This window comes from Anser cygnoides, chromosome 3 (genome assembly GCF_040182565.1).
Source record: "Anser cygnoides isolate HZ-2024a breed goose chromosome 3, Taihu_goose_T2T_genome, whole genome shotgun sequence".
Lineage (NCBI taxonomy): Eukaryota > Metazoa > Chordata > Aves > Anseriformes > Anatidae > Anser > Anser cygnoides.
In genome coordinates, this window is record NC_089875.1 from 51880594 (window position 1) to 51905447 (window position 24854).

Consider the following 24854-nt stretch of genomic DNA (forward strand, 5'->3'; position numbering starts at 1 on the left):
AGGCTGTCATCTGGGAGGTATCAGGCATGGGTGGGGTGAATTATCCCCTAGAGCTGTTTGATTCTCTTCTTTTTAGCTTCACAGATTGCCTAGGCACCTGCCTCTTAGTATTATAATTGCTACTGAGAGCTAAACAGTGTGTTCTCTGAGGACAGAAATCATCTCATATCAATGCAACATGTTATGGTGAAGGTCTGTAAATCAGAAAATATTAGTCACATCATTTTTGATGTTGTAGGAGTACTAAAAGTACAAAGGTGATGATAAAGAAGTTTTCCTCTATCAAAGGAAAAAGTAGTTATCAGCTCTGTGAAACCTCTGTAAAATTCCAAATAAGGTTCTAATGATACGTAAGAAAATTAATTTGTGCAAGTAAGGTTTTTCATGAGTATTTGGCAGGTGTATATTAAAAACAATAAAAATGTAGGTGCTACATACATTTTTCTAACTTATTTCATTATTTCTAGGTACTAAAGAAAACACTATTGTCAAAGAAACCTTGCAAAAATTGTGGACTGCAATTGAGTTAAATTTTGAACAGTGTGCTGTAATACTCTTAAGGTAATGAAGTTATCAATTCAACTATTTTATTGGTGCCAGTTCCATAGAATTGCCATAAATTGCTGTTTCACAAAATAAATGTACTAAACTTTGTTGAAAAGGATGAGATGCTTTCCATGAAGACATGCTCTGCTTTATTCTGTGTGCTTTATTTACTTGAATAAAACTATATCACTTCTAATCACTAGGTAAGGATGTTACTAGAGGGTTTTTTTCCTACAGCTTGAACTAGAATATTATCTGTATTCTTCTGTACTTTTTTTTTTTTTAATATCCAGTAGGCTGTTTCATATGTATAAATCTGATGCTGATTCTTTGATTAAACATCTATCCAGATGATTTAAAGAAACCTTTTGATTCATGCTTCTGATTCATTTTAAGGAATCATGACTGACATTAGAAAGGCTAATTCTAGCATAATTTATATCACTGGGGGCTCTGTTTGCAGCACTTGCTTGAAAGAAAGTGTTTGTGTTCCCTGATATTTAATAACAGCTTTTGCAAAGATAGCTGCAGTAATTTCAACAGTGTTTCTTAAATCATTTTCAAGCATGACTGCCTTTGGGGATCATGTATTTTTACAAAGTCCTTAAAAATTATCTCTGCAAGTGTTCACACGACCAATCCAGCAGTAGACCAGCTCTGCTAAGGTTGAGGAGTGAAAACTAGCAATAATTACTGGCTGTGGATACAAATCCTCACTCCATATAACCCAGCAATTTGAGGAACACTCACATGGGGGTATATCTTTTTAAAACATATGGGACTGATTCTCAGGCATCATCTCAGGGGATGTATTTGACTGTTAAAATCATGTTACTATGATTTTATTATTATTATTTTTTGAAATACATATATATATTTTAACAACTGATCTGAACAACTGAATTTAATATAATAATCTAGCACCTTGGCCAGTAAAGTTACATGCAGGAATTTCAGGAGTTCAGTGTTAGGGTAAAAGTTTTCCCCATACTCAAACCCCAGACATACCACAGGGCAGAAGCAGTACCATTTTACAATACAAACAACTGGTCTAAAATGTCCTAAACTAGATTAAGCTAGAGTTACCATCTGTTTGTCATTATACATCCCACATTCTTGGTGAGAAGCTCACTATATTTGTCCATACTGTAATTTTCAAGGAGTTCACAAATCTGGGGCTGTCCAAGCGTGGTGTTTATCAGTAGCAGAAGGAACCTTTGCAAAACTTTGTGGACTAAGATTTCAAAGCATCCTGCTTTAAACTACTTCTGGCAATATTTGGATCCAGTCTGTGGCTCATCTTAATTAAATGTCAAGGTTGACTGTTATCATTGCTAAAAGCATGGTTGTGAGGATAGTTTGTGTAATTTTAATTGCTGTCTAGGGATAACAAAACATCAAAGTACCATTGTCCAGGTTTGGCTGATAATATTTTAGCAATTGAAAGAGTTGGACATGTTTTGGGAACATTAACTTTTGATATTACAAATGATAAATAGAACTTCGTGGTGTCAGTTAGGTGCCGGTCAGGTTGGCTCTAATTTCGTAGAACTTAATAACACCTAAAAGATTATTGGCCTAAAGAATAACTTTTGAAGTTACTCTTTTAGGTTCCTTCCTATATGTAAGGAACAATTTTAATCACATTTAAATTTGTTTGGTTTTATTTTTATTGCTGTCTTGTTCCCCACCCATAAAAAAAAACCACCAGAAAGATGTTTATTTTTTAATCTCCTAATGATGCTACAGCTTTAAGATGACAGCTTAATATAAAGAAATGGAAGTTATACTTACGGATATATATGTATTTTTAACAAAAACAAACAAATGTACACACAGATAGATTGATAGATAGACTGATAGATACAAATATTTGTATGTAAGTATCAGCCATTACAGGCTATTAGTTCTTGAACCTAAAGAGCACATTTTCTACCTGATTTGTTACATTTTTAGTGTGAATAACTAACAGAGAAGATAGTAGTAGTAGTAAAACCTTTAATAACCACATTTATATTTACGGTCAGATGCAAACCAGTGTTGCTTATGATTAGTATAAGTCAAAGTCAAGATATATGTCCCCTCCTCATTAGATTTAAATGTTTATCTCTTTTTCTGCTTTCCAGAGAGATGTTTAAAAAAAACTGTAAGTCAGTTGAAAAGTTTCCTTGCTATGAAGATGAGTGGTGTAAGGTCTCTTTTGCCGACTATGCTGTAACATATGCTGATCAGCCACCAAATATTTGGTTTGTGATTTTTAGGTGAGTTTCATACAGCCTTATATGATTCTTATGAGGAAATAATATTGATACATTGCGTTTTTCCTAATCTGTTTTAAAAACATAAACATGTTTTTAAAACATGTTACATAAATCACTTAATTTGTGAAAATATTTTGAATGTAATTTTTATTTTATTTTAGGGAAATATTTATTGTTCCAGAAGATATGCTTATAGTGCCAAAGATGTATACCACTATCCCTTCCTGTAGACTTCATGTAGTTGATAATGACACTCTGGAGGAAATGCCACATGTCTTTTTCAAAGTGACACCTCAGGTTTATCCCAAAAATAAGGTAAATGTGAAGAGTGGTGACGGAAAGTATTTTAATAATGATTGCCTGAATTCTGTAGATATTTTCAGCTAAATTGTAACGTTCTGCTTAGAAGTACACCCATATTTACTAGCAAGTTTAAACAGACTGTCAATGACCTTCTTCCATGCTAAATTTAATGTGGAAAGAATAGTCTTAATTTTCTTTGGTTATTTTTGATCAATTCTAAAGGGGGGCATATCACCCAATTTCCCTGAGCTGTGCTAATCAAGAGCAACTTGGCTGCTGTGGCTGATGCTGTTCACCTGCCAGGATAACCTTGAAGACTCAAGGACCAAACTAAGAATGTGGCACAAATAGCCTTTTATAAGGCATGCTTGCAATTATTAAATTACATGCTTCTTCAGGTGCTAATGATAACTGTAGTGCTGATGCCAAATACAGCTTTAGATGTGCTCCCTCTCAAAGTCTCTAAGAATCATTAGAGTAATTTGCTTCTGGAAATAAATAAATAAATGTAGTTAAATAAGTATCACACTTTCCCCTCCTCCTGCCTTTTTGTCTTTAGGCTAATGACAATTTGCTCAGTCTTGCAAGGTATGTTTCCTATGCTCTTGATTACTTTCTCCTCTGGACTCTTCCCAGTTGTTCTCATTGTTTCTTGTTTATGATGTACAACTCTGAGCACAAAAAGCTTTGCACCAAGGATTTACTGAAGGCCATACAAATGATGAGCAAGAAATGATTAGTTTACATGTCTTGTGGGTGGGCTTACTTCGCCTTATAAATCTGGCTGTGATGCTTTCCCTTTTTTTGCAACGGCATTTTTGACTCATACTGCTGTAGCCCTAGGTGCTTTTCTGAAGAACTGAATCTTGTAGTTTATTGTTCTTGACTAAATATGTTGTATTTCACTATTGATTTTAATGCCTTTTTTTTTTTTTGACTGTTTCCCTGGTTTAAAATAACTTTGGATTCTTATTTTGTCTTCCTAAGGAGACAAAATCCTTACAAGTTACAATCCAAGTTACAATCCTTACATAAGTTACAATCCTTAGCTTCATGTTATCAGTTAATTAAACATATATTTTCCCTTCCACCATCCACATTACTAACAGAAGTATTGAATGAAAACAGTTCTAGGTGTAGATCTTTGAAATCTCACTGACTGCGACCTTCTTTTCCAAACTGGGTCATGAATATGTGCTTTTTGGAAGTGGTTATCCAACATCCACTCTAGTTTCCTCATTACGACAGCATTTCTGTAGAATTATAAGAATGATCAGAGAAACAGTGTCAGGTGTCTTACTCAAGGCAAGATATATGATGTCTATCATTTCTCCTTCATTCCTGTCATGTGCTTTCCTATACAAGGAAACTTGATTGGTATATGACTTTTTTGCTATTAATAATCTTTTTGCTTTGTTGAGGGGGTTGCAAGTGGTTCATTTCATTATTTATTTCATAATATTTCCAGCCATTAAATCTATGATGTCTGATAGTTTTCTAGGCAACTTTGTCCATTTTAAAAAAGTAACATCATAGTTCTGTAGTCCTCAAGTACATTACCTTTCCCCCATCAGTTATGAAACATAAATAAAAACCCCTGCGATTCTGTTATTTAATCGTCATTCAGTTCATAAGTTCATCAGGCCTAAAAATAAAATTAATATAATCATTTACCACTTATTTCCCTATTCTAGCCTGCCTCTAACCTCTTTAATGTTACCTCTACTGTTAACTATGTTAGCCACACTATCCATGGCTTATCTTTTTAGGGAAGAGAAGTTCATGTTTTGGCCTTCTCAGTCTCATCTGTCAATAGCAAGGAACTGATGTTAGTCTAACACCATAGAAGTATTTTTCTTATCCTTTTGCAACCCATACTTGCACGTACTTTCATCTCTGCCCCCAAAAGAATGAACTTATTTTATATAGTGTTTGTAGTGAGAGCTGGCTGAACGTGACAGGTAAGGACTGCTACTGCTAGAGGAATATGCAGGGCTGTAGACAAGCTCTTCAAGTTCTCAGAGCTAATTTGGGATCTTCAGCGGTAGGGTGTGTATTCTACTGGGAAACAAAGTTCAGTTTGGAATCCGACAGTGACAAGTGGCAGGATGCAAAAAGAAGTCTCGGTGTTGAACACTACTTAATGCCTTTCAAGAAAGTGATGAGCTGTGGAAAGAACTATCACAAATTTTATTATTTCTTTCAGATCTCATCTCAGCATTTATCCTATTTAGCATGCCACAGCTGTCTATTTCTGTCTTGTAAGACATATTTTCCACTTCCCCAATTTTACTATTTGTTTTTCTCAAGTGTCCTCCCATTTCATGTGCTTTTCTTTAATAAAGATGTCCAGAATTGAGCACAGTATTCCAAATAAGATCTTACCAATACTATGCAGTACTATGGTTTAAATACTGGAAATGCTCATTTTCCTATGCCCTACCCTCACATGATACTTTCTATAATCCTTTTTTATTTTTTTTTCCCATGGACACAGCACATAATAACCTCAGCGATTCTGTCATTAACTAAATTAAATGGCTTATTTTTTTTCTCCTATTCTTCCTTGTTGAAGTCCTCTCCACTTAATAATTAGAGAAGATATTTTAGTTATTATTCTTTCAGCTCATGACTTTAAATTTTACAAAATTAAGTGTGGTTAATATCAGTAAAGAGGGATTTTGATTTAACAATATTAAAACAGTATTGTACATATATGCTGTATTTTTTGTACTTGTTTTTATTACATTTCTTAATCACTGCTACTGAATTTCTCATTTTGACAAGGCATTATGTGATTGTCATAAAACACAGAATAAAGTGCTATTATTTTAATCTGTTACCTTTCTTTCTAACAGTATTTGGTAAAAAAAATAATCAACAGTGTCATACATCAAGCAAGAAATTATACAGCATGCCTGAATTCCTAAATGTCAATATTAATATAGTTCTTTTTTTTTTTTTTTTAATAAACCTACCAGTTAGTTGTTCTGCTTCAAAACTATGAATCAGCAGCTAACAACAGAGTGAAATAGATATTTTATCAGCAGATATTATTCTGCTGCAGAGTCATTCCTGGAATACATTCAATCACTCTGAAATGAACTTTATGATACGAAGAATAAAATCTGCAGACTAGCAATAATGTCTGTCTTCTTTCTGCAGATATTACAATCTAGATATAAACTAGCTACCTGCTTCACATTATTTAGATTTTATTTATTTATTTTTGTATTACATTTTCTTCTTCCACAGTCATTTTTTCTCAACTGCTTGATACAGGTTTGTCTTTTTTTTTTTCTTCCCCCCACTGTCTTTTTTTTATACACAACTTTTCTGAACAGATCATAAAAAATGATAGAGATGAGCATTTTTCAATCTTCAGCTGAGCAACAAAGATAAGATGTTAAGAAATCATTACTGACAACATATTTAATTTAGAAAACAGAAGTCTAATTGAGGGCACTGATCAGTTGTTTGTCTTGACTAGCTGTTGAAGGACATAAGGAAATCACCTTTCTTAATTGAAAAATAAATTTAGGTGATATTAAAAAAAAAAAGAACCTTTCTGATTCACAGGTATAGTGAAATGAAACAAGAAATCTAATTATGGAATAAAGTCTCTTGGAGATTTTTAAGAACGAAGCATAAATCAGATAGGAGTTATCTGGGTATATTAGTTCACATTCTCAGTAGTGACTAGTGATTACTTGGTGTTCCTACAAGCTGCAAAATTCAGTTATTTTGCTTTCTTATTGCTTACGTTATTCAGTGCCTACTCCATTTTTTTTAAATCTCAGTTCTAAATTTTCTGCATACTTATGGCAAACATGAAGATTATGGAACCTCAACTTTATAAATATGAATTTTAAAAAAATTGTTTTTTTTTCCATGTACATCATGCTGTCAGACAGCACTTGAATATCTGGCTATATCCCTCAGAGTTTCACTTGTTTAGAATGGTGAAGATTTTTAACTTTGTGCTTAATTACATATTTAAATGTGTGAGTTCTTCTGAATCATAGTTTTGAATGGTTGATATTACCGAGTAGTGATAAAAGGTTGTAAAGTGACTTACAGTTCACACAAATTAAAATAATGAATCATTTCTTTTACATTCATTCTAAAAAATTCAAAAGCCTTGAAATTGTAACCCTTTATTATTTGATAGTCCTGAAAACACAGGCCTACTTAAGAATTTTTCAAGATTTTTTTTGTTTGTTTGTTTGTTTTTACTGGAAAGTATTGATTTCTTCCAACGGAAATTTAGCAGAAGAACAAAAGGAGAGTGAGAACCTTTCAAAGAAATTTCACTTGGGCCGCTTCTTGGGTGGGACATTAAATTTTAGTGTTTGAAATAACAAGTTAGTATAACTAGTTTAGAGAATTTGAAGAAGGGACTTAAAAGAGTTCCCTGGCTACATTGCCATTGACCATTTGACTTATTATACCCCTTTTTCTTGTCCTTGCTGTTTAAGTGGTAACACTCATTTTGTTTGTTTATTTTTTAAAATTTTTTCTTTTTTTTTTAATACAAAATAAAATCAAATTCTGAGACCTTATAAATTACATTCTGTTTCTCCATATTCCTCTTCTCAGGATTCATAAAGACTAGGTAAATTTGCATCAGGTCCATTAATCATGTGTTGAATTTTTTATTATTTTTTGCTTATAATGCTAAAAATGCTTTTATATTAAACCAGCATTTTCATAAAAATAAGATTAATAACCTGACACTTAATGTCTTACTTGAAATAAAATTATTAAAAATGAGAACAATATTAAATTAACCTTAGATTGAACCTGATCTCTATATTTCCATGCAGCAAATTCTATTCACCTTTACTTTCACACTACCTCCAGCAGGAAAAATGTCTGGTTTATCAGTGAAATAAGTTATTTTCATGTTTACATTCTATGTTTATCTATGCTTTCATATATGTGAGGTCTGCTAGCTTTTGCTAAATGTCTTGTGCATGAATTACCAAAATAGCTGTTTTCTCATCTTCAGTTATGGTCACCCTTGGAGCTAAAAACATCTACAGTCTTAAAATTGCTGTGCAGTTTTCAAATGCATCAACACTTTAGAGCACACTTCTTTCTTACATTTGGCATGCAAGCAAAAACAAACAGGTTAGCCTTTTGAAGTAATCTCTTAGCAAAACCATGGGGAATATTTTATCTCTGGTATATTCTTTAGAAATTCTTTTTTTTCTACAGAATGTGAAATTTCATATTCTTCTCAACATAGCATTAAAAAGAGAATGCATCAACTTTTCAAGTCACATAAGAGTCATGTATTAATGGAGTAATGCTTTTTTTTTTTTTTTTTTTTTTTTTTTCCTGGAAAGAATTCAATTCCTGCATCTTAGTGTTGATAGAAAGTCGCAGTCACAGTCTCTTTTCCTCTTCTCCAAAATAGCTTTTCCTTTCTTCCTGGTCTTATTCCACCCCATCTGAGAGGGGGAATGTCTTATACCTTGTAATTGTTCTTATGGTTAATATTCTGAAGTAAATAGAGGTGCCAGTCAGTTTGAAATTGACAAGCTCGTGTGAAATATTCTTCCTTATCAATAGCCTCTCAGAAGTGATATGTGCCAATCTGAGATGAAAGCAGCCCTCTTTATTGATGATTAGAAAAGGAGTGATGATATCAATGCCAAGTGCTGAGAATTTGCAGTTGGGAAATAAGTCATTAAGGGTAGAATTTCAAAAGTCTTCAACTGATATTTCACTTTATTCCTTTTGAGTTTGATAGTTGTTTCTCACTGACTACAGTGAGAATTGATTTAGGCAGCAGTAGCAAACTACTTTTTGAAGTAGTTAGTTCAGAAGTGAAAAAACTATATGGGTATTGTTCTTTGGAGCAGTCTCAAATGATTTGAGTCATTTGGCATAGTTCTAATGAAAAGGAAAAACAGGAACAACAAAAAGAGTCCTAATAGTTTAAACAGTTCAAGACAGCTGGAAAACATAAACAACTGAAGAGCCAGGACGTTATATGAGAACCTTTCATAGCAGCAGGGAAAGAAACAAGAAATCTAAGTCAAATAGTTTGAAGAATGCTCTTATCAATAGTACAATCTCAGCTTTTTTTTTTTTTCTCTTTTCATTCAAAATGTATAGATGATATTGATTAATAGTTTCAAAATTAAGTTTGCCAAACTTATTGATGCTGGATTGGAATCTTTTATTCTGTTTTTTATTTTTTAAATTATAGTATTTCTACTTAAAATATTTATCATTTATGTCTAATTAAGGATGCTGTGATTTATGTTGTGTATTATAAGAAATAATTACCGCTGTAAAAATGTAAATAATTAGTTTAAAATTCCTACCTATAACGTCAGTGAAGACTTCTATGCTTGTGTTGTTCACAAGAATCTGTACTTCATCATTTATTTATGTATCTCTAACGCAGTTTTACAGTCTACGTTTGTCTTTCAATACTTACTCTTTTTCTCCTTCCACAGGTACACTAGCAAACTGAAAGTTTTGCCCTCTTAGGGCAACCAGAAAGTTTTCCAAGGATTTTTACTTTATTTTGCACTAACACTATGCATTGTCTTGTCTTATGGCAACAAATTTGTATGGTAATTACCTTAATGCAAACTGTCCTTAAAGCCTAGTTTCTGGAGAATATCTTTGAGGAGTGAAACTCTGCGACATTTCCCCAGCAATAGAAGAGTGTAGGTCTGGTATGGTTTGTTCTGTTGTTGGTTGTGTCCCTCCCCAAAAATAAGACCAAGTTTGAAGTTAGATGAGATTGTAATTGACTTGTTTTATAACTTTTTGCCAAATGTAAATTCCCGTAATAAGAGATGTTTAGACTATAATAAAGCAATAAGATTCTTGCTTATGAAGCACATCTTATTACTCTAATAAGCCTAACACAAGTGATGTGTTCCATGTAGTCATAGACTGCATTTTCATTAGTGTAATAAGTAAAATGACTTGTTTTCCCTCTTCAGAAAGGATACACATTTATGGCTGAAGCACGTAGTGGTGACCTGCCTGTGGCAGCTGGAAGATGGAGGCTCCGGCTAATCGGTTCTCATAGTCCACTCCCGTTCCTCTCTCGTGAGGCTGTAAATAACATCTTTTCTACTAAAGAAATTAAGGAATATTACATACCCAATGAAAAACATGTAATGTTCAGGTAAATATTGAGAGAAGAATGATTAAATTCTGCCTTTTACATGGACTATCCGTGACAGAAAAGTATGTTCTTTCCTCATTCTTGGAATGGGAAGGTGTTAAAACAAGCCTCTCAATTTTATGGTCCATCAACACTCAATACTAGGTTTAACAGATCATAAATGGAAGTGTTTTCTGAAATATTGCAACTGATTAATGAAGAACGGGTATGAAGTACAGAGACTGTAGTTCCAAGATTGTAGTAACAGTATTCTGCATTTCTCTAGGCTCAATCTTGAAATCTTATCCATATATCATTTACTGAAATTGCATGTTACTTTTGGGAATTGAACATGCATTAATATTGAGGTTTTGCCAGTGGGGAGGAGGCATAAAGTTTGGTATATTTTTCAGCTTGTCAGACAAAGCTAGAAATAAAATTCAGAAACACAACACTGTTTTCTGATTCATCTGATCAATTTCCATCTTGCAGTGCTGGTAGAAGAGTTTCTACACATTTTACAAGAGCATGTAGATTGCTTTAAGAGAACATCATATTAAATCAGAGCATTATTATTTAATTTTTCTTAATCTTTTTTTCATTAATTAGAGGGTTGTTTGTTGTTGTTGTTTGTTTCTTTGTGTTTTTATTCTTTTGCTGGGTTACTTTTTAATTGAAACAGTTCCCTCATCTGCCTAACCATATTTTTCAATAAATTCTAGTACAGTAGGAGGGAGAATGTGTATCTGGACATTTTATAAGGTAGTGTAAAAAACAAATGGCAAGACCACCCCTTTTTTTGCAGCCATCCACGCTTATATTGATAATGGATTCACTGCACTAAACTAGAGTACAGGAAGTTTAGCCTATCAGATTGCAGGAAAACAGTTAGCTACAAGTTCAGTTTTAAATGTTTGTCTCCAGCACAGAACAACGTTCAGGTACTTTTCAAAAAAAAAAAAAGATCTGGGATTGTTGGTCATAGTGCTGTGTTTTTGTTTTTGTTTTTTCTCTTTTCTTTAGGTATTCAGTAAAAGTCACAGCATCACATATTACCACAGTGCAAGTACAAACCTCTGAATCAGATGTGTTCTTTAAACTACAAGTCCTAGATAATGAGGAAGAAATTGTGAGTGTCACTGGAAAGGGCCATGCGGTCATTCCTGCTTTTAATTTCTTGAGTAGTGAAACACATTTGAGTTCCAATGGTGAGTATTGTATTCAGTATTTGACAGTTTTATTCACTATGGCATGTATATTCTTACAGTAACTTTAGATAACCACAGAAAATAGAATTTTCCACCACTTTTTCATAAAATCCCTAGTGGCTTTGTGATTGAGTGAAATCAGCTGTGTTCTTGAGCAATGAGTAGGAATCCTTGTCCCTCAGCAATGAGGAGAGATACCAAAACAATGGATTGAAATAAGATGTCCATCCTTATTTTATTCTTCTGGGGGTTGGCCTTATTTTGTAACTAAGTAGAGTTGACTGAATAATTGAAGTAGTTTCTCAGTTCTGAAAATTTCATGCATATACTTTCCTTGTCCTTGAGAACTGAAATATACTTTCTTTTCAAGATCTTGCCTTTATTTGTTTGATCTGAAAGTTCAATGTTTTGTTTTTGTTAAGAAACTGATGCCCAAGTTACAGTGCATGGTGGAATATTCATAGATTATACTGAACCCTATCATTTGAGTGCACCATCTTGAGCATCACTCCTTTTAGCAGAATCACACATATTATTGGCTTCTTATCCACCATATAAGTCAGAGTACAAGCAAAAAGACTCTTGAATAAATGAGATTTTCTTAAGGATAAATACTGTCTGATTTTGACTCTGCCTCTACAGCAGCTACATAACAATCATCATGGAAATGGAAGTCACTGAAGGAAAAACTACTTGCCCAAGACTTTCAAATTTATTAAATGTTCATATTGTCAACTCTTTATGACAGCAAGTGAGATATTGAGGAAGTTATCCCTTACAAGAGCATATGAATTTAAACAAAATTTATTTTAGCCCAAATTTATTTGAAATAAACACCCACCACTCCACTCATTTTTTTGCCTGAAAATTTGAATCTGAGAAGTTTATTCACTAAAGGTGTACTTTCTTTTTTCTTTTTTTTTTTTAATATATATTTTTAAGTTAAATTTTATTGCTGTTCATTATATTGCAGTCTTGTCAACTTGGCTCTTGTTCGTGGTGAGAACTGGCCTGTGTTCAAAGGTCATCTTTCGTAAATATGTTAATATTCACATATTTGCTCAAATGCTTTGGAACTAGTGATTGTACCTAACATAAATCCAGAGGGCATTAATTAAAACTGACTCTGTGCCATCCAGCAAACTAACATTGTGAATATATAGTCTGTGTCCAAAGCTGGCAGCATATAAATACCTGGGGTAGGGGACAGGGAGAGAAAGAAAATAAAGCTAGGCTCTTCTCAGTGATGCCCATTCACAAGACAAGAGGCAGCGGGCACAAACTGAAATACAGAAATGGAAAAGTAAGCATTTTAAAAGTTTTTATTTTGTTTTTATTCTTAGAGCAGTCAAAGATTGGAACAGGTTGCTCAGAGATATTTTGGAGTCTCCATCTTGGACATAATCCAACCACAACTGGAAGTGGCTGTGAGCAACCTGTCCCAACTGACCCTGCTTTGAGAAGGAGATTTGAAATGGATTGTTTCCAGAGGTTTCTTCCAGTCTCTGTCATGCACTGGTCCTGTGATAGGGGCAAAGTCTCATGTGTTGTATTTTTTTTTTCCTTCCCTTTTTTCTTCGTGATGCAAAATTAATCCAGTATTCTTGGATATTATGTACAACTGAGCAGGTACTCATTTCCAACCAGACTGAATAAAGACAACCTTCAGTTTGAGATTATAGTATCGCTTTGTTTTCATCCCTATGATGGAGCAAGACAACTTCCTGCATGCTCTAGAGAGCATAGTTAGCTTATCTAGGCGTCCTATTTAATGCTTCAATTCCAGGCTTTCAGAAGTTTAAGTTTTGCCAAACTCAGTGTTCAAGAGCTATGATCAGATAATAGCTGTTTGTTACTGGCATTTTTATTATTTGATAACATTAGGGCTGGGGTATTCAAGAAGGTAGAAAAGAAACTGTAATGAAAGGTTTTGTCATCTAAAATTATGTTCAGCCAGTTGATTGACATTTGAGTTCTAAGCGGTGCTTAATTTTTCTGTTCAGAAGCAATAAATACAACTTAATGAGGTACGTGATTCTTAGGTGTATTTTCTACAATTGTCCCTGCAATACTTAGGTCATTTTTAATGTAAATGATGCATGTTCTACATGTTTCTGCTACATTTATTATATCTAGCAGATTTGAGATCAGCTACTGTTGTGACATCTTATTTTTTTGCCTAATCTTCATTTGTTTCAGTTTTATATGCACTTCACTTATTAAGACATTTCAATTTTACTAGTAATATTGTGTAATATTTTGAATTTTCCACTACATCTATAGTTTTCATTTTGAAAATGTGTATTCTTCATAAGCGTTACAAATTCACTTAAATAAAGCAATTGTTTATAAGCAATCAAGTCAGCTACTGTACTCTCCATGTACACCACTATGCATCAGTGTTGTAAGATTAAATTCTTAAGTCCTTTTATGAAGAATTTTAAACAATGAATCTTCTGTAAATCAATCAGTTTCTGCCTGTTTGAGCATATTCAGATCCTAAGGCAAAGACAAATTGTACAGATACTGGATTATTGCTTTGCTAAAGCCCAAAATAGCATTGTATTTCATGTGTTCATCTTCACTATTTTGAACTGTGTAGTTTTGCAACTTGATGCTTTGGAAAAAATATTTTATCTAAATTTCCAATGCTGCATAGGAAAATTAATTAATTTCTTCATGTTTATGAAACATGCATCTTGCTATTTCCAGTAAAGCAAAATTAAATACTACAGAGAATATGCTCTTACATTGTCATCTGATGAATTACATTTTAAGTATTGAAAGGAATTCATGGAGAAACTATCATGATACTGTGACTAAATTACCATGGTAATCAACAGTTGCTTTTGATTACTGTTTTTGGATGTGGGAATGGATTTGTAAATTTAACAGTAAACTGGTGAAAATAGAAGTAGGAAAGGTACAGGATAGCTGAGATTAGGACCAACACTACAAATACTTGAAATAAATTGCCAGGTTACCTTCAGTAACATGAAGAAAAAATTTCCTTCAGGAAACCAGCTTGTTGACAAAGATCGTAGTCTGAAGACTGGAATACTATCAGGAGGCACTATTAGGAGAAAGAGAAGAGAAATGGGTTCCAGCTGATGTGGGAAGGGAGAGGATGGAGCAGAATAACTAATGGGGACATTTTGTCTTTGCCACTGCAAGCAGGGGACATAGACGGGAGGAACTTTTCAAAATATCCTCAGAAATCATACACACGCATTAGGCTTTTATTTCAGCACATAAGACTAAGAGATATCAGTTACAGTAACATGCTTGAAAATAGGAGTGTTGTCATTTCAGGTTCATATTCAGAAGTGAAGCCACTGAATTCTAACTGGAAAAAAGTAGTAATGAAATTTTTTTTATGAATTGTATGTTTGTATGTTTTTATAATGTATTTGAAAGTGAAATGAATATTATGATACCATTTAAGTGTGATTATGCAGAGATGCATCATTTGGAAGGGGAAACTGTGAGGCAGGGACTATTTGCTGATTTTTATTATTATTTTTACAATACTAGACCATGTGCTTTAACATTGAAGTTCTCTTCCAAAATATAGGCATTCTATATATCACAAAGTCCACCTTTTGTGAAAATGTTCCAAATCTTTCAGAGAATCAAAACAAAAAGATTATGAAATATACACAGTATAACAAGTGTGACAGCATCATATTACCCAACCTGCTGACTGTGTAGGTGCAATTTATGGCATTGTAAAAGCATGTTTCTTTGCTGTTGTCAGAAGTTTTGGGAAATTATGTCCTGTACAATAACAATATTGGAACCTCCATACATACTGATGAGAAATTCAGGTAGGGACTTGTACAATGGACATACAATACAAGATTCATACTATTGGTATCCACTTGTTCTCTTAAAAAAAAAAAAAAAAAAAGAGAGAGAAAAGAAAAAAAAAAAGTTTTTCCAGAAGGCACTGCCGAATCAAGGTAAGTATGAATTCCTTCTAGTCAGAACTTTGTTTACGAAAACCGAGATGAACAGATAGGCATGCAAGAGGAAAGGTAATTTGGTGTAACAGCACCACCTGGTGACAATGGCTAGAAGTGTTATTTTGCTTGTGTATGCTTTTCGGGGAATTTTACGGCCAGCGTGTGGTCTCATGTAGGATTACATCATTCTAAACTGAGTTATCGTCATGGTCGGATCATCGTCTTGGCAAACTATTACAGAATTATTGAATGCTTATGCTATTCAGGTTTAGGAGAGTGAGAAGAGGAGAACATTGAGGCATTCCTGAAAGCTAATTACAGCCTAGAGGGTATCACCTCCCTTGAATCCCATTTACCATAACAGCTAGAGGTAGGCTTCTCCAGAGGACAGCTGCAGAGCTCCTAAAACCTAGAAACCACTCACTGCAGAGGAGCTCATCTCTGTTGGCTACAAGAGTACATTTATTTGGCTTCACTACTTTAAAGCTACCTTTTGGTAAATTCTTTGCGCTATTGCTTGGTGACAGCGCTCAAGCAGACATTGAAGATCATTCCTTATTAGAACTTTTATACAAATATTGTGAATGGTAACCTCAAGGCAAGTTATCCAATTGGAAAAAGTCTGTATGCAGAATTATTCTTCCATTTGCAGTCTGAATTGTTTCTTTACAGTAGAAAAGAGTACTTTCTCTGAGATCTTTCTCTGAGATTATACATTTGAAAACACAGGCTAAAGTTATGGGAGGATAAAACAAAAACAAACATGAGAGTATATATAACAATGAGATTTCTCTGTATATGTCTCAGAGACTTTTCAGAATGTCAGATTGAGTATTAAGCTAGTGTTATTCATTTTCACCTGCATTCAGAATTCCTAGGGTTATATTTTTCTTCTATCTGTCACAAGAGGTGGGTACAAGTTTCACATAAATCCCACAGTAGTCTTGACTTCTTTAGCCTGAGAAATAATTACCTACTCTTGCACGCTTCCCTTTTGAAAGATTTTCCTTTTGTGTGAATGTGCACAGGTTTAAATTTTCTGGACTAATACTTCTATTATAGCCTTGATTTAGCACATTCCTGGTTTCACAGTTTTTCCACATTAATACCTCCTGTAAGAGATCAGGGTATAACTTTATAAAAGATAGATCACAAATAGTTCTATACCTCTTTTCAAGACTGGCTTTGTTTGAGCTGTCATCTATGACCTTTGTGTCAGTTTGAAGTAAGAAACTTCTGTAAGGATAGCAGTTGCCAGAACTGTGGCAAATGCATCTCTCCCCTCGTTCTGCAAATGCACACAATTTATTAAATTAGGTTAAGTGGGTGTCCATTATATAGAGTACGAGGCTATCCATATTATGTAATATATAGCACAGCGCTGTGATGGTTAGTGTTGGAGAGGAGTATGGATTTTGCAGGGAAACAAATTATAAGCTTTTTTATAAAAAGTAACAACAGTTATACAGTCTTTCAAATTTCTTACTATGAAGAGGTTTGAGAGTTGTATGCAGAATGAAATCAGGATAATAAGCATAACTTTAATTGGAACCTTATGATCACAATGCAGCATGAGAAAATTGACTATAGTAGTAATTCTTTTGTATAGTTTCTGGGGGCATCTGTTTACCTTATATTAATAGTTCATAGAATTTCTGGAAACTAACACATTTTTAATCATCTTGCAGGAAGTAAAACCCAGATTATTCAAAGCATTACAAAGAAGGATTCAGAAACTGGAGGATTAAAAAAAAAAGGTCATATTTCAACTCCAAAGGGTACCAAAGCTTCTTCCAAGCCGGGACCTTTAAAAGAAGGTTTATTTACATTAGAAGAAGAATCTCTCCTCTTGGAAAACTTTGAAAATAATCATGGAAGTCCACAACAAGTAAGAGATTTCAAATTACTGGAATTTAGTGGGGAATTCAGTGAAGAGGTATTGATAATTCTTTTAGTGCACGTGGAGATCTGATATCCTGAGGCATGAATGAGGAAACCAAAAGTAAGATTGTTGTTAGATTCTGAGTGAGGCTGTAGAGAAAGGATAATATACCTATATGAATAACCAACTAACAAGGGGTCATTTTTGTTTTCAAATCAAGGAGGCAGATGTGTTTAGTCCTCAGGCATTCTTCACATACCAAGTTAAATTCAAATATAACGTGGCTTGCAGCTAAGAGACAAAAAATACCAGTAACAAGTTAAACTTCTGATTCTTCAATGCGACTTTTCTTTGACATGTAATGTAAGAAAAGGCCAACTTTATTAATTCTGCTAGAGAAGCACCAGTTGCCAGTCAGCTGAATGCTTTAGTAACACACACACCTGCTTCTTCAGCCTAGAATTGCTTAGAGGGATGTCAAAATTGTGAATTTCTCTTAACTTCACCTAGTATTAGTTGCTTTTCTTAGAAAATAATATTTTGTTCCTCAAGCACTGCTTGTTTCTCTGTTTCCATGCGTTTCTCTACGGTTTCTTTCCTGATAATTGAGTTCAATTGCAACAGAATATTCTAAGAAAAGAAAAAAATCATTGATAAATAATTTCCAGTATTGTTTCTTCGACTCCATACTGGCTTTAAAAGTTGAAAAACAATTTTTAAAAAAGTATTGAGATCATATACTGTTCAGTGTAAATAATATTTCAGACAACCCACTGACCCTGCCATCTCCACCTCACTTTGTGACATTATTGAATGCTGGTATTAGTGCTCAAAGCTCTGTAGTAGGCCTTAAAATGAAAGACAGAATTCTTTGTTTTAGCACATAGCATACACAGGAAAATAACATGGAAGACTTAATGGAATGTAGCTCCTTATTGTATAGCCCAATTTAGTTTCAGTTCATTAAACACATGAGTAATTGTTTAATTTCACAGGAGTTAAAATAAAATCTTTGGAATTAACACTAATTTTTTAAGCTTCTTGTGAATACCGTAATGTGCAAGCTTGTAAATTAATCATGTGTTTCATTTGCTGAGTTCAATGGCTGCTACTTTACTTTCTGTAGTTGTTATGTCCTCAGCATGTTAACATATTGCATTTTCTTTCACAGTCTCACAAGTATATCATACAGGCATTGGTGTTATATAATAGTTGGCCACTTACAGAGAGTCAGTTGCAGTTTGTTCAGACACTGAAAGAAATGGAGAAAAATGAAATCAAAGGTACGTCACCCTTAATACATATTTAGTCAGATGTTTTATGTTACTGATTTTTTTTAATGTATATTGCTAAAAGCCAAGACCATATGATATATCTTTTATTCACTGTTTGAGTGAAATAATTAAGCATTAATCTCTTTGCTCTGAGGCTTATAGAACTGGAGTTTAGCTGTGTGATTCCATACCTTCAATTCAAAAATAATAGAGAAATCAGAGGTTACTCTGCAAAACTTAGCTGAACTTCTTAGGGCTCAACTTTAGGTAGGGTTCTAGAACAGTTGCCAAAGCATGTCTGAGAGACCAATGAAGTTGCACAATGTCCTGACAAACTAAATCCAAATATAGAAGTTTCTACCGAAAGTGGAGATGCATGCCTGCTAATAATTTAAGAAAAAGCACTAACAGGAAGGGACAAAAGGCCTGTTTTCAGGATATGTATTACTTCTATACTGCCAGGGGAAGAATTCAGGCAGGAGACAAGACTGGGACAGGTACCAAGAATATGCTTTGTATTCTAGCCAGGAGGGGGATGGAGAAATTGCATAAATATTCCACAACCTACCCCCCCACCCCCCACCACCCCCTTTTCTTTTTAAGGGACATAGAAAACAACACATATTAAAAGTAGTTAGAATATTAGTAAGTATCTTAGAAATTATACAAATGTCTCATATTTTCTTCTTTTACCACTGATGCTGAATATTTTAAACCCTAAATATTGTAAATGAGAATACATCTTGCTGGATCCAGCAGCTGGACTGAGGCTGCTGTAGCTCCCTGTCGCCAGGTCCAACCAGTAGGGAGGCTGAAGTTGTATTCCCAGCAGGCATGTGCACACAGAACATATGGAAACTACATATATAGATATATATACACATGGCCAACCATACAGATCATGGACAGGTGCTCAGAGTGCTCGTGAACACAGGCAGCACCAATGGCCTCATCCTGCTCCCTTCTCTGTCCAGACAGAATGGAAGTCTAGTGAGACTATACATGTATAAGGTGGATCTTTCCAGCACTTGGGCTTATACACCTAGTCTGGTCCCTGGATCCCAGCCTCTCCAGCTGCTGACATCTGAAAATACGTACCCTTGAGGCTGCAGCTGTACACCAGTTGCTGGTACAGACTGTAGTGTGCACACACATGCAGCTGGCCAGGACATCCCAGGTTCCAGTAGCTGTGCTTTCTCTCGTGGAGATGCACAGGCTCTCCTGCATCCAGAACTGGCCCTTAGAGACCCGTGCACTCCCTTGCTCCCAGCCCAGTGAGTCTCACTGGTCCAGCTTGATCATATCTAGCAATTACATGCTTGCTTGCACACCAGCACTCTCTCTAGTTGCTGCACTGCAGACAGATGGGCCCTCTGACCCATGGTCTGGCTCCAGTTACACCCCCATCTGTACACGTGTACATGGAATCAACTCAGGAAAGAGTTAGAAAGGAATTCAGTAAGAAGATAGGACAGACTGCACAGCTCAGGCACAAAGCACATTTGGACAAGTATGCTGAACAACAAACTATTGACATGCAGCTGTTAATTTTTAACCTCTTCCTCTATTTTCCCACTCTTGTTCCTCCCCAAATCACCTAAATCCATCCCTTTATCCAATTTTGGTTCTTCCCTTAAATATCCCATGATAAATCCTGTAGGATACCAAACTGCTTTTTTCCCCACATCCTGTAATGCGTCCAACCCCTAGGCTGCAACCACCTGAAATGGGAAAGGTGATCTGGATAGCTGCTCCGCATGTCTCATTGTCATGGGTTCCATGCCTGGACAGCTCTTGGGGGAGCCTGGACAGGGTGTTCCTCAGAAATCCTGAATTTGGGGCTGATGGCTTCTAGGATAGATTCGGGATTTGCTCAGCAAGGTATTTTTTGGGCTCCCCCTCCTGCCACTCTCTCCGAGCTGTTTTGTGGGTGTGCAGATGAGCTTTTATCAGACAATCTAACCCTATATAGATGCACTTACTGGTTAGAGAAGCTACAAATGAAATGGGATGTTACAGATTTTTATATATTTTTTTCTTTAAAGTGTGAATGTGTCAGTCCATTTACTTATGAATATCTCTTATAGTTTGAGGTAGTCTAATATCAAAGCATAATTTATTAGGCATTCTTACAAACAAAAAGCCTAAAGCTGCCACAGATTTCAGTTTATCAACAGTAATATTTGTGAAAACTTGCTCTCAAAAATGCTGTTTAGAGGTTTCTTTTGTCACCAGGTTCCTAGTATCTTTTTACCTCCATTATAGTCTTAATTCTGGAGCTACTACTTGAATCTTTTGTTAGAGGGAATATTTCTTTTGGTTTCTGATATTCTTCTGCCTCCACCCCACATTCTCACAGGCACCAAGGAAATGCATTGCACTTCCTTGTTGTATTTCTTTTAGAAGAGTTCATGTTAGTCCCACCTGTTGTAATCTAGTAATCTGTCACTCTGAATGAAGATCACCATGCAGTCTACAAGACATAGAAGTTCCCTAGAACAGTGAAATTTCAATTTTTGTTTAGGTCATAGATGAATAAAATCCATGCTGCATATATGCAGTACTTCTGGGCTCAATGCTAGCTATTTATACTGCTAGCTGATGTGTAGAATATATTTGGTGGAAGAACTAAACTGTGAGATGAAGTTTCATCATCGAGTAGAGTCTGAAGGCGTCTTTCTGCTAAGATGTTAGAGTAATGCTTGCAGAGTAATATTGACCTTATAATACGTTGTAAGAAAGCACAAGATTTATATTGTCTAATACAGCCAAACAAGGTACCATCTGAATGCTAACTGCATCAGCATGTACGTAAAATTCTACTAAATGACCAAAATGAAAATCTGTTATTTTGATTTTCTAGTTGCTTTGTTGACAACTGTTTCAAATTGAAGATGCATTGCATTTGTTTATAAATCACATTAACTGTCTCAATATCTGTAGAATGCATCTCCCACTATAATATCTTTAGGTCAACCTGTGCTTGTAAACTCTTGCATTCAATTTCAGTTTAGACAGTAGTAGATTTATTATTCGTTAGTCACCACAGCTGACAGAGTATCAGTTTCATAACTTGTAAATTCAGAGTTTATGCCTCCGAAATGTGGATTGATATCTGACTTTTTGATGTGGAAAGTTTATATCTGCTTGAGTTGAAAATGGGACATATTACACTGTATCATGAACACAATAATACTTAAGAGGTTATGCCTTACAGATGGATGCACAGACAGCTATTTTCGTTGTTATTTCACCCTCTTAGTTTGTTGCATTCCTCACAAAATTGCATCCTCTTGCATTGTGTTAAGCTTCTGACTTGGCTACAGCTTGTTTTTAACATACCAACCATGCTTCTGGTGCCTATCCTTTCCTACAACTGCCACCATAGTTTGTAAAACTGTGGGTCAAAGGAGGTCACAATCTCTGATTTTTTTTTTTTGCTAGTTTTCAGCTGATACTACTGAAACTTGTCATTAACTTGAATAGTCTCATATTCAATTCCTGGTGGCAGTACTCCAGTCATAACTTCCCTTCTCCATTTTAGCTGATACCTTAGCTCATTTATAGTCAACCAGAGTCAAGTCACAGTCAGCGTTAATGAGAATTTTCTATTCGGATTCTTTTTAAATAGAGATTTCTGTGTCCTCCAATAACTGGTGCCTTTCAAAGTAACCAAAATCTATTTCACAGTTCAGATTAACTGTGTGTTTCTGTTTATATAAGAATACCAATTGATTGTGTTCTCATGGAATAAAAACTAGATTGCCCAAGCCACCAACAGTTTAAAAAAACAACACATACCAACAATTCCTGTATTTACTACTTAGCATTTATTTTATGTTCCCCTATTAACAGCAATATTTAACTAGAGAGCTTAGAATAGGTAGGTATTTTGTAGTAAACAATATTTAATCTCTGAATATTTTTCTGATGGTGAACCAGTTTTCAAATTAAAGCAATTTGAAAACTGAGATTTACCATCTCAGGTTGCCAGCACCACTTGTCAAACACACAATTCATATAATAGCAATGTTGGTGCTTAGCCAAAAAGGCATCCTCTCACCATATGATTTTTAAGAAAGCTGCAGTGAGCCAGGTGGAAAATTCCTGCAACAAATCACAATTTCAGGTACCACTTTTTCATGTAAGGCAACAGTGCCATCTGGAGTTAGTTTTGTATTAAAGCTCATTTATCACTGCAAAGAGTATTTCTGCTTTGTATCACCATTTACCAGTTTTTTAAACTAGTCTCCATTTAGAAGACTCATACTACTCATTGGTATTAAATGTTTGTTAGGAACATTTTTGAAGAAAGTAAGTTTTCCAGCATACAGGTGTTGTGATGATTTTTTATTTTGTCTTTGTTGTTTGTTATCCTTTTCTTTCTTCATAATACTTAATACTGAAGTTTGACAATATTTGCAAGTAGAACTGTTAGCAAAAGCTATTTCATGACTAATATATAGTCATATTTATTATATATAACATCTTATAAAATGTTTTATTAAATAACGCTTTGGACAAGTGAAACAATAAAAAAGTATTAGCCAGGATAACCCAAGTAAACAGAAATGAGAAAGTGCCAAAAATATATATTGATTTTTATCTATATCTCTTCCTACTCCCTGGGATCTGTTAATGGTGCAAGACTTCTGTGGAAAAATTCTAAAACATAAAAGTCTGGATTCTTATGCAAAAGGGGAAAAACTAGAAGGGAATCTTGCAACTGCCAATACCATTTAAAGTTGTTTGTGTGAGCAAAATTGTTTTAAGATTTGTTTTTTATATTTGATTTTCAACCACTTTTCTGGGGAGGGGGAAGGTCCGGGGGGTGTTAGATTTTACTTTTGTTGCAGTAAGAGCAGATGTTTTATTGTGCAACTGTAGCAACCCAAAGTTGAATCATCAGTGTGGGCTGAATACTGACTGCTACACATATTTCAGATATTGCCCAAGTTAACTCATCAGTTTCAGCTGTCAACTAGAGAAGTCTGTCTATCAAGCTAACATAGTAGGGTAAGATTGATTGCCCAAACCAGGTAGTAGAGGTAGGTTTGAAAAGGCAGGAAAGGCAATATCCTTTGGAATATTACCTTTTTTTTCCTCCAGAGCAGCGAAAGTTTCTTGCACTTGTTCTGTCTTCCCGCAGGAGAACTTGCTGTCTCATTCTGGGGCAGAATTTTGTGAGAATTTTAGCAGGATGTTCCTTTCTTTCTTTATCTCTTTCCCTTCTTGCCTGTCCATAGTAAGTGATCACTTCCCTGGTGTTTGATGAAGCAGGTGAAAAAAAATAGACCACTGAGAATACATGATGGTGCTACAGTTTTAAGACCTGTAGTCAACTAAGCCATGCTTTAACCTCCCCATACTACTGCAACTGTATTGCTGGTTTGCTTCTGTTCTGGTGCAGCTTTACTGCAACTTAAGTGTCTGGATGAGCCCAACTTTAAAAGATCCTTGACATTGCTATCTGTCCAGAATCCTGTTCGGGGTCCAGTCAGAGAAAGGAAAAGCAACAGCTGAGATTCTCCATCGTTCTCCAGCTAAACCTAAAAGTCTTTCATGGGACAAGTAACAGTCCTTTCTGTTAACTACTATATGATCCCACTAAATTCTTACAGCATGTGTGAGCATGATATGTTCTCAAGGAAAACTTATGAAGAATCTTTTTTATTCTACTTATGAACAAGATACGTTCTCTGTCATTTTAATTTTGCAAATCGAGAGTAGCTGCTTACCATTCCTAAAAAGAAAGTATTTGTATCTCAATCAGAAGTTATGAGTTTCAGACAGGAATCCTTTGGTGTAATTATTTAGCTTGTCATAGACAGGACTTAGACTGGATGGTCACTATGGTCTCTTCTGGCATTAGATTAAATGAATCTCTGACAAATAATTGTAAAGTTCTAGAGAAGCTAATTTCAAAAGTTACTACCAGCTGTTCGTCATCACTGTCAATTGGTGTGATGCCCAAACTTTCCTGTGCACCATACATATACAATAACTGCCACTGAGAGTTTTTGATGATTGGTGCATCTGTTGTCAGATGAAATTCAGCCATGGCCTTTTGCTTTCTGTATTCTCTCTCTGCCTTTCTACTTGTTGCGTCCCAGTGCAAAGCATTTGCCTAGTTTTGACCTTGGGGAAAGCCCCAAGGAGCCACTCACATTCTTCCTTACAGCCTGAGTGGACTGCAAGCTGTATTGCCCAACTGCAGTCAGTGCCCACTCCAGGAATTTCTGGAGGATGATCCCCAAATCAGTAAAATCTGCTGAGG

General features: G+C 34.9%; 1 protein-coding gene across 3 annotated transcripts in view; it reads left to right on the forward strand.

Moving 5' to 3' along the window:
- The window catches only part of ADGB (androglobin), a 118497-nt gene that overhangs the window by 81083 nt on the left and 12560 nt on the right, over positions 1-24854 (forward strand). For all 3 annotated transcript variants that reach the window (XM_066994174.1, XM_066994175.1, XM_048067872.2), the window contains 7 exons: positions 468-561; positions 2673-2807; positions 2969-3122; positions 10082-10269; positions 11272-11456; positions 17110-17309; positions 18475-18586. In XM_066994174.1, the coding sequence (XP_066850275.1) occupies positions 468-561; positions 2673-2807; positions 2969-3122; positions 10082-10269; positions 11272-11456; positions 17110-17309; positions 18475-18586 (1068 nt within the window). The remainder of the gene's footprint in view (positions 1-467; positions 562-2672; positions 2808-2968; positions 3123-10081; positions 10270-11271; positions 11457-17109; positions 17310-18474; positions 18587-24854) is intronic.